The 11,888-nt window shown below is 30.4% G+C and overlaps 1 protein-coding gene across 1 annotated transcript; it reads right to left on the bottom strand.

Moving 5' to 3' along the window:
* Positions 1–161: 161 nt before the first annotated feature.
* LOC110809449 (V-type proton ATPase subunit E-like) lies at positions 162–4,334 on the bottom strand. Its single transcript, XM_022035291.2, has 6 exons — positions 4,124–4,334; positions 3,872–3,972; positions 2,779–2,935; positions 2,109–2,317; positions 1,377–1,476; positions 162–417 (listed from the first exon to the last, which is right to left on the bottom strand). The coding sequence occupies exons 1-6, from the start codon at positions 4,223–4,225 to the stop codon at positions 382–384; spliced, it is 705 nt and encodes a 234-aa protein (XP_021890983.1). The 5' UTR covers positions 4,226–4,334; the 3' UTR covers positions 162–381.
* Positions 4,335–11,888: the final 7,554 nt, after the last annotated feature.

Raw genomic sequence — 11,888 nt, 5'->3', positions numbered from 1 at the left:
AAAAAAAAAAAAAAACAAGAACTAACGAATGCTATCAGATTCTTTTTACAATTATTCATTTTATGTTTAAAATGTGAATCAATAAATTTTACTTTTTTAAGCACGTATATTCCGAACATAACTCATCTTTTTAATAACATCTAAAATTCCTACTTCACCCGTGCAACAAACACAGATTTTATTTATTGTTGAAAAGAGTACTCCGCCAAGCTCTAGAGTCAGAAATGAAATAAAGGTATTGCAAACAACGAAATCATAAATACACAGACGAACAGCTTAACTGCCCAATATAATACTACTACATGCTCAACAACCAAAGTCTTAAGCTTTGGATTAGAATAATCCTGGGCCAACAAAACAAATTCAATCCAGTACAACACTTCATGCAGCAACCTGGCTGAAGAGCCACTTCCGGATCTGCAATGAGAAAAATGAAACTAAACTAAGTCAGAAACATAATGGCAGAGCAAATACTTGCTGGAAACTAAAAGACAACCTTGATTGCTAGTTTCGTCAAATCATATCTGCTTATACTATAAAGAAGAAATTGAAAGATCTAATAAGTCATTTCCATCATTAACTATAATATAAAAAAACATGCTAGTTTAACCCTCACTAAGCTGAACCGAATTCCAATGCTAAACGCCACCTTGTTGGCTGCCCTAAGAGCAGTTGAAGACACATTTCTAAACATCTCTCACAAAAAGGATTAAATGACAGAATCCCATGTGGTTCAATTTCATTCCCATTCCATTACCACCAAAGTTCTAGATCACAGTTCAATGGTATATGATCTATTTGAGTGGTAAAAGAACAGAAATTGAATCAAACAAAACATGCCCTAAACAGAGCAAATATTTGACTCGAACCAACCCTACAACTTTTATCAATATATGATTTGAAGCCGTAACAAGAGACAGTCAATTGATCACATTCATCTCATATAACACAAATTGCGTTAAGCAGGGGCACGCAAATCCCCAACCAGAACAATTTATGACTTCAATTTAACATGCAATGACTCATAAAAGAAATTCTGATCCTTCTAATCCTCCCTGAAGTCAAAGCAAAACTAACAAAATACGACAAATGGAAAGAAAGGAAAAAGGACGTCTTTTTCTTGGTGGATTTGTTGGCGAAGGACCTAAGTTTACAAAAAAGACTGCACAGACCACATTTAGTTTTAGGCCTCCTAATCCGAGTATTAATAAGTAAATTTTAATTTCTGGCATCAATAATTCTTATTCTCTTGTTTCCTTATCCAAAATGGCTATCAGATAAAAGAACTGGACTTAATCTCACAAACGCAATATTGAAACTGAAATGCAAGAACAAAAATCAAGAAAAAAAAAATTGTAATATGAAGTGCAAACTACCTCTGGAAGTTTTTTACGAAAGACAACATCCAACCGAGCATCAAGTGTGTTCTCACATACAATCTTTCCATCACGGGAAGCCAAAACAACGCCTCCAGCACTACAAAATAACAGAATATCCTATCATCAATCCATTGCATAACTCTTTTTTATGATCAAAAGAGGTATATATCTCATTCTGTCACCCGGTGTCCTTTCATTTTCAGATTTTTCAGATGCACTAAGCATATCTTCTTAGTATGATGTTACTCTATCCCTGTACTTACAACATGCATTGTTTTGCATCCTTATTGTGTCTGATTTATGTCCTCTCATCCTTTTTCTTAATGCATTGTCCATTGAAAAAGAACATATTTTAGATAAACATTCGTGAGACAATTCCAATTCTTGCCATAATGAACAGCAATATAACTTAACCAAATAGAAGAGCAGTTCAAAGAGTTAGGAAAACACATTAAGAAAGGAAATTCAATAGCTTCAAACCAGATTTGGGAACAAATGCACAACAATTACTCTATAATATCTAAGGAACCCTAGAAGCAGTATTTGGTGCAAGTAAAACAGGAAACTTAACCAAATAGAAATGCATGGTCTTATTGTATAGGCTATGCATAACACAAGCTCAGCCAGCGGCGGTTGTAATATAGCAAATACCCCCATATAAGATTACTTATAAGATGGTAAACATTCCTTTCAACCACTTAGAATTCATAATTATAATGAAATGAGTACCAGAAAGGTCCATGAGAATTATGGTGGAAGATGTGGTGATGACGACCAGGGGGAAGATGAACATGGTGGTCAACTATTATCTCTGGTTGATGAACATTTACTTTCTCAGCATATTCATCCTTAGCTTCATCCAAGACAGATTCTACCAAGTGCACGTCTTCTTTACGGCAACGCAACAAGACAGAAGGTTCTTTCAGTCTAAGCAAGCACTGCAAGACATGCGAGAAAATTCTTGCAGTCATATAAGTCCTTGACTTTCTCAAAGCATACGTAGAAGGAAAGAAAAACATTAGTTTCTGTATAAAAGAGAGAAAAGCATTGATTCCAAAAACATAATCAGTTACAGATTACCACTACCAAGATTGCAAAGAATTCAAGCCATCAACCCAAATGACAGCAAAATGGATTCATAATCTCAAATACAGTTGGTAAATCCTTGACAAATTACTTGATGTATTTGAGAAGTTATATGCATAGACTTAAAAGAACCCTTTTTTTCATAGCAGAACAGAGTACAATCGTTTCCCTGAAAGTATCTGTAGGTAATACATAATTCATTGGACCATGCCGAGGAACTGATCATCCATAAACAGAAACAGTTCACATTTCCAAAATGATCAGAACCTGACAACCATGACCAAGAGGTTAATAAGCAAATGTTTTCACAGACCTGGACAATAAGATCTTTCAGAAGCTTTGAATACACATGGTGATCATGGCTCACATGCAGAAGCTCCTTCGATGCCTCTTCTTTCATGTTACCAACTATATCATCTTGAGCTTGAAGAACCTTGATCCTAGAGGCATTCAGCTGCATGGAATACTCGCTGCAAGAAATACATACAACAAACAACAAGAACAATGAGAAAATATATTCCTTGGTTCTAAACAACAAATGATATTTCTAGTTTTCATTTTTTCTGCACTGTATATATATATGTGCGTACATATACTTATGCGTATAGTTTATATGCATTTAGTTATTACATATATATTATATGCATCTCTACAAGAGTATGTGTAGATATTCATACATTAGTATGTATCTATGTATATTTATCAACATATGCATGTTTACATATTTATGTCCATATAGTTTTATGAGTATAAATTAAAAAATAATTTTCTAGAAAATATTAAAAGTCACTTTTTATTGTTTTCAAAACCCATACTGTATTTTTATTTCCATTTTCTAAATATTCTATTCATTTTTAACTATCAAGTACATGAAAACTAGGAAAGGGAGCTTAAGAAACTGTTTTCAGGCACCAAGAGGAACCTCACTCTTGCATCAACTTATATAATTTCCAATTCACTAATAAGATAAAGAAATTGGAACTTTTCCAATTTCCAGTTTCATCAGCCAAGTTTCGTGCATTTTGTAAAAATCTAATCATAATTCCAATGGAATTATATGAATTTGAAAGTCGCTGAAACCAATATCTTACACTAAGGCAAGTCAATCCTCTAAATCTCAAATCTATTATCAATTCAAGTTAGGTTTTAAACTATAAACCAGTAGACATTCATCGAAATCCAAATCCAGTAAAAATGCATTGAAATACAAGTCCAGTAACATATAACATGATGTCAATTTAAAGACAAACAAATTTCAAAATTAGTTTCACAGATCATGCAACCGCCCAAAGAAATACACAAATAAACAGGTTAATTGAATAAACCATGAACTAAAAATATTTTAATGAGAAAGCAAAAGAAAAAGCAACGGAGTGAAATTGAAAATTAATAGTAAATAAACTTACATCTTCTTTCGAACTTCAACTTGCTTCTCCTTCTTCTCATACTCTTGCCTGATCTTTTTCTTCTCTGCCTCAACCAGCTGTAACTTTTCGATATTGAATTCCTGCGCAGCCGTCACAGATATACTTATAAGTTATATACAGAGACCAATGAGATTGAAAGATACTGAAATTGAGTAGTTGTGCGGTAAGATACACGAATAAATTAGGGGAAACAGAAAGCAAATCGAGAAAATCGATGAGAGGATATAGTACCTCTTCGGCGGATACAGCGATCTCGTTGGCCTTCTCTTCGGCTTCTTGGCGGATAAATCTCACCATCTGCTGGATCTGCTTGGAGACATCTGCGTCATTCATCTTGGCTATCGAATCAGACGGAGATCGAGAGAGTTTGGAGCAGGGAGAGACTATTCGCTTCTTCTTCGGTCGTCAATCAAGGTTGTCATCTGTACCTGCGTGTACAGCAGCAGTTTTATACTCAATGTGCTGTGTTGTATTCGTGTTTGTTTGTTTTTTTTTTTTTTTTTTTAAATAATTTACACTCGAGTAAAACAGTTAAAAAATTAAAAAGCGAAAATTATAAGGGTATCATCAAAATGCATCATTATATTCTACATCTATATTAAATCATATCATACATTTACAATTATAACAATTTGCAAATTAAATTATGATCTTGATCAAATAACTCATTGTGTTGTGATAGTCGTTAATTTTAATTTCTTTTAACTACGTAATACTCCATATAATTAAGAAAATTAACACATGTCAAATTTATTTTTATCAAAAAAATTGTAAAATATTTAAAAAATCAAAATCAAAACTTAAAGTTAAAAAAAAAAATCAAATTATTTATATGTTACTTTTTACACAAAACTGTGCTTAAACCATGTCATTTCCTAATTGTGCAGTACATTTTATAAGTGTACCGTATAATTTTGATATAAAATAAAAATATAATAATATTATTTGACATTACCCTCTTTTTTTAAGTGTAAAATATTAAGGATTAAAATACTCAAAAATTAAGTTTATAGCATAAGCATTTCAGGCTCTAAAAAGTCTGAGCGCAAGTCCTATTTTACATACAAAGGGCTTTCTTGCATTTGATTATATGAAAAACAGACTCTCTTTGTAAAATTCTAAATTCTTTGATTACTTTTTCTATTTTCCAGTTGAACGACACTTTACTATCTTGGTTGATGAACTTGGCGACAAGCTAAGAGTCACTTTAGATTTGAATGCAAGGGATGACACTGGCTCTAGCGATTTTCAAGCACAACAAAATGAATTCGCTTTTAACAATTAGGAGATTTGAGATAAGTACTCAAATTTGTTGAACACAAGCTACAAAGATTCATTATCCTTATAGTAACATCACATGAGAGTATATGATAGAGATCAAGAAAAAAAAAGCATAATAAAACACGTGTTCAAGGTGATGAGCATAGAGTCAACATAAAGCATAGTGTTGAACAAAATGTTTAATATGAATACAAGTATGGTATGAATACAACCTAAGATGTATATGGGCTATATTGATCACATGGGCCAAACATCATTATGTCAAGTGCATCACTTACTAGATCAATGGACAAGAGACTCAAGCAATCCTTTCAAGATTATATTCATGAATTGATTAATAAAAAAGGAAAGCTTTAGAGAGCCATAAAAGAAGTGGACCATTTCACTGAGTCACATGGAAAAGTAGCATGTTAATCTTCTACAAGTCATTGGGCCGAATTCTAAGCTCAAATTCATGTAAACTAAAACTAATTAATTAATTAATGATCCAGGAATGACTTGAAATGATCGTAATACTCCTAAAACCTCACACTACTTATGTTTAGAAGATTTCAATCACCTAATTTTCCTCTCTACTTAAATCTATACTCACCAATAGAGAATGTAATAATCAAAATAATTGAGAAATTATTAAAAAAAAAAAAGAAAAGACGTCACAACTTACTCGATAAGTCAATCCTAATTCCCTAACTCAACAAAACTTCTGAAAGCTTCCTAACCTGAAGATTTGAAAAACACTCACAAAATTAACAAAACTAATTTTAAGAAGCAAACAAAAACTTGAACTTCATTAATTTTTTGAATTCTTGAATTGTTAAATTGTGATTATAACCTAAGGAGTAAGGTCCTTTTATAAATCTTTATTTTCTAATCTGACTCGTAGTAAGATCACATATTTCTATCTGAAGTCTTAAATACTAATGCGTGCTTGTGCACATGCACGCGAACACAACTCTCTCGCATGCCTTATATACTCCTTTACATGTGACACATCCCCCATGTGCGAGTCTTCTTTTCTCATGCATGTGCATGCCCACATATGTGTGCAAAGTTGCTGGTTTGTGCAGCCTGTCTTGGCATAATATCTCTTAGGTCGTGAGGCCTTGGGACCTTCTTGGGTTGGGCCAAAAGTAGGTTTTTCTTCTTGCCTTGTGATTTTCCAAGTCAGTGGGTCTCTTCATGGGCTTCAGGCCTTATTTGAATTATCTCAGTCCATTCTACTTGGGGGTGGGACCTGCAGGAATCCTTGTGGGAAAAGGATTTTTCCTTTTCCTGTACGTGCACTGCGCCTACATGCTATCCACTATTTGGCTGCAAACTCGTGGGTAATTATCTCGTTAGAATCCTTATCACCGTGAAATTCCTCCTTGATGTGAAATTACATCTTTGAAACTAAGTTTAAACCTCCTGGAATCACATCAATTAAATAGTTATGTGTCATGCATATGTTTTACTAAGTCACATGGAGAAATAGCCTTTTAATCTTCTACAAGTCATTGGGTCAAATTCGAAGCTCAAATTCATGAAAAATAAAGCCCAATTAATTAATTAAGTAGTCTTATGCCATGCATGTGCTTCATTAACGTGTTGGTCATATTTTTATTGGTTAAAAATTTAGTTAGATTTATTGATTTTTTTTATGTGTAATGTGGAATCTTATAATACATAAATTATTTCTAAGCAAGATTAATTAGGCTAGATGAGACTTAATAGTCATGTAGAATTCACTAATCCACACGAATTAATAATTCCTTTTCTTATAAGGATTGGGTTTTAGCTTTAGAAGTATATTAGATTTAAAGAATAAAATTATTTCCCACTCTAAGATTTGAGGTTAGTGTGACACTCCCTATATAAAACTCTCTTATGTTTATTTTCTCTATTATGCTATTGATAAATAATTTTGGCGTAAGACTATCTTTGCAATTTGTGAGTTTCTTTAATTTTCTTGTTACAGTAATAATTGGTTTCAATTTACTGAATTTTTTTTTTTGTTGTGTTTATTCATTTTCTCTTCATTCCAATCACTTTAATTGCAATTAAAACTAGGGAGGGTTTGTTTAGATTTAAGTTTTAATGCTAATTGTGTATGTGTGGATTTAGATTGCATATTAATCTAGGGTTCCACATCAAATTGGTATAAGAGCTTAAGCACTTAATAAACCTTAATGTATCTTATTTATTTTGTGTTCTTTTCTTTTATTCTCACGATGAACCTGAATCGATTCATCTTAAACAAATTCAGTTTTTTTCTTGTTCTTAGTTGCTTTGTTTATTTTTTTCTTAAGTTTCTATCTTAGTTTGTTCCATGGAGAAAAAAAAATTAGTAGTTAAAATCTTGTCCAAACCATAATGCTCATCAATTGCTAATTTGGTTTCTTTTTTAATGTAATTCATTTAATCTTGTATGATACTAAATAATTGCAAATTTTTGTTTATTGTTTCACATTGATCAATTTAATTCATTCTATTGTTGCTTCAAGTTGACCAAAATCAATATCCCTTCATCAAATTAAGGTATATTTTCTCGTAACAAATTCTGTCCAAGTTAATATTCATTAAGTTGATCAATTCAAATTATATTCTTATCAATTTATAATATGTCCAAGTTAGCTCATTATTATTCTTCTTTAATTTATTCAGTTCTCAACTTGTTCAAATAGTTTTATCATAGTTATTCACGTCATTTAAAATTTGTCTATATAACTTTATTTTTGTCTCTTGTTATTTAATCCGTAGTTACTAATCAAATTCTATCCACATTAAAATTAGCAAGAATCATCACTTTACTTCACATACATCACATTATATAACATAAAAGAAAATCACTATATTAAATTGTATCTTATTAGATTTTAGTATTTAGGTTTGTATATTCAGTTTCTCATTAGGAGTTAAATCGAATTCACTACGTTATATTCATATCGTTTTCGTTGCATTCTTAATTTATTTCTTTGTTATACTGTTTGTTCCTTTACATTTAGGTGATCACATTCTAGCTTCTTAACATTAATAATAAATAAAGATACTCTTTAATTTATATGTTTAAATTTTGCTTTTGTTATCGTTTTGCCTCTTATCTTATATATTTATAATTTTATTCATCAAAATTCTTTGTTGTGTCAATAAAAAAAAACTTATTTTTTTTATTCATCAAGATTGAGTGGTAAAAGACTTGAGAGTGTGATCTTAAAAGAGGGTAAAAGCTAATTTTGAGTAAAACGCGTGAGTGAGTGTTGAGCGTGATTGTTTTGTAAACTAATTTTTCTTATAGATTTTCCCAATATCATTATCTAGTGAGCATCATGCCCCACTCGATATAAAGTAATTGCAACCGATGTTAACTATTTCCTAACAAATGAAAAGTTACAACTAAATGATGATACACCAAAGACATATAAAAGATTATTTGAAGCTTAGTTGGTTCATTAATTTACTTAACATACACTAGACCAACTATAGTTTCTGCACTCAATCTAATCTAAAGATTTATACAAGAGCTTAGTAAGATCCACTATGCAACAACAAAACAAATGCTAAGATATATACAATGCATGAAGAAATTTGGAATTCATTATGCTAAGGAAAAAAGAAAACAAGCTTGTTCCCTAGATTGATAGTGATTGGACAGGCTCGATTCATGATTAAAGAGTATATTTAGATATTTATTTTGTATGGGCTCCAAACTAGTTTGGTGATCATCAAAGAAAAAGAAAATAATAGTTATTTCATTAGTAGAAGCAGAATATATAACAATAACTAATGCAGCATGCATCATGTAGCATAATATATGATTAAGAAGTATTTTATTAGACTTGCAACAGTAAGAAAATGATCTAATAATTATTTATTGTGAGAATATGTTTACCATCATCATGATAAAAAATTTTATTTTTCATAATAGAACGAAACATATTAAGTTATAACATTACTTTATACAAATCTCGTCCAACTCAGTTAGAGTTTGTAAGTATCAAAGAGGATTTAGTAGAACTTTTACTAAAATAATTTCAATAGAAAATTTTAAAGAAATTAAAAAGTAGGTACAGATTACAAATTAAGAGAGGGTGTTGAACAAATAATTTATGTTCTTAAGTCATTTAAAGTCAGTGATGAAGAATTGGGAATATTAGTTCAGATGAAAATTCTGAATGAAGGTGAGGAAGAAAAAGAAGAATATGTGAAGAGGGCATTGGCGGTTATAAAGGCTATATATAGATATATAATGTATATCACGCATGAATCAACGAAACCCAAAAAAGTTAGTACAAATTGGTAGAGCCCAATTTCAAATTAAAAGGCATTTTTTATTGGGGATATAAGTGTTATGTCTACGATCCAATTATTCGTGAAATATATTGAATATATTATTATTTAACAATTTATTTTAATATATGACAATAGTATTTTATTATTATATTTATTATCTTATCGTTTAATTTATGTGATAAAGTTTATAATTAAACTTATAAGTTTTACATCAAGATTGAGATCTTGATAATGAGAGTAAACTTTTTATGATTTAATTTAAAATGTTCTTAGTCGTTGGATCATCAAAATGATATATTAATGATCCGGAAAGATTGATATATATATATGATAATCTCTATAAGATAATCTCTGTAATTGTTCATTTCATATTATCCGAATGTTAAAAAGTGTTGCTAAATGTCAACCTTAATTAGTAAATTAGTTTGAATAATTTGTTACCAGTTTAGTGTTAAACCTATGGGTCACACACTAACGAGTGTTCTGACTTTTACTGAATATACTAATTATTTTAATTATTTGAGAATTAAATTAGAGAATTTAATTTAATCAAATAAATAAAATTTTTGGTCTAAATATAATATTATCATATTCTTTGCTAGTACCGAGAATATAATTAATATTTAAGATAAATTAAATTTTTCTATTTTTAAAATAAAAAATTAATATTTATATTTTAGTTATTATATTATTAGTGTAATAATATAATATATGTGACTACTATAATAATTGGGATTATTGTAAAATTTAATTTAAAATTAAATTGGTTTATAAAATTATTTTATTAAATAATAATAATTAAAAAGGATAAACATATATATATATATATATGAATATTTAGGTGTTAAAAAAAAGGGTTGATGAGTCCAAAAGAAACTCCTCCACCCATGCCACCTATATATATAGGTGTGTGGGTTTTTTTTTGGAAAAAAGATGAAGAGTTGAATTAAAATATCAACCTCACACCAAAAAGAAAAATTAGTGAAATTTTCTGTTAAAATTTTGTTTGAAAATTTTAACATATATATTGTTCCGTTAATTAAAGAGTTGAATAACAAAAGTTAATTTTGGTGTCGGTACTCATAAAGTATTCGTGTTTTTAAATAATTTTAATTTAAAAATTCGCTGTTAAATATGTTTTAATTTTTTTTTTTTTTCTTTCACTGCATGTTGTGCAGCGTATTACAATTCATCATTTCTACTATTCAAAGCAACTTCTACAGTAAACGTCATTATAAACTCTCTTTTTTTCCCTTCATTTTCACAAGTTACCCAAATTACATTTTACTATATTTTAATACCCAAATTTCCAACATACATTATGACTGATTGATTTTCCCAGACATTGTCTTCAAAATTCCTAATATATGGCGTTTACCTTTTGTTTGATCTCAATCTTTAAATCTGACTCTTGCAAATAAGTCTATAAGCTCAATAAATCTAAATCAAGCTTTCCAAGTTAGATGTTTTTTTTTCCGTGTATGTGAATATATTGAGTAGCTTTATGAAGATTTACATACACCGATAGCTTTTGTGCAAAAGTTTCAGAGAAGATGAATATATTTTTACGGTTGTGGAAAAGTAAATGCCAGGATCTATTTATAGCATCAAAGCGTTCTGCTTATATTTGAATTCCACATTAATTTAATGAATTGGAAAAAAAAAGAAAAGAAAAGTAAATTAATGATTTTTCTGGTTTTTAGTCATCATACTTGATCCACTATGTTGAAGTACCAAAAGATCTAACAGTCTCCTTGGGAAGTTGCGGATTTGCCAAGTTACAGTGATCAAGAACTGGACATCAGTCTGTGTGTCGTGATGAGGATTGACTGATACAAGTTCTTGTGAAATTTGCAGATTAATGTTCATCGGACTGAATGGATTCAAACAAAAGAAACTGTTGTCTTCGGTTCTGTAAGGGATAAAATCAGATTATAATTAGGGGATTAAGAAAAAATGCTTCTGGGAGGCGAACAGTTATTTCAAAGAACAAATTCAGGAAGAAAAATATAAAGAGAATTGAGAAAGAAGAAAGAGAAACCTCAAGCCAATCAGGGCACAAGTCTATCTACGCGATATTCACAGTGGGACAAGTTATACAAAAGCATTGGTTGGCTAGTTTTGTTTTGACTGTTCATTGACAAAGGTTCTGGAGCAGTTTGGCCATGTTTAACTTGTATGTGTGCACGTCCGTGTGTATGGAGCATGCTGAATGTAAGGGGTTTATAATTACAAAACTCGTGGTGCACATGGTAAAGAAACTGTAAATCAGCATGGCTTAAAATATACTCCAAAAGACAAACCAGATACGGCATAAGAAGGATATAATATCTTCGTCACGCAACAGCAACAGTTGTTTATTTAATTTCTTTTACCAACACCCATAAATATAATTTGTAATTTGCTTCGTAACTCGCAGCTGATCCAGGTCTACCCGATATTGTTG

Source organism: Carica papaya, chromosome 4, assembly GCF_054855325.1.
Source record: "Carica papaya isolate Zhongbai chromosome 4, ASM5485532v1, whole genome shotgun sequence".
Taxonomy (NCBI): Eukaryota; Viridiplantae; Streptophyta; class Magnoliopsida; order Brassicales; family Caricaceae; genus Carica; species Carica papaya.
The sequence above is the reverse complement of the archived record's forward strand: the minus strand, read 5'-3'. Positions and strand labels throughout refer to the sequence as shown.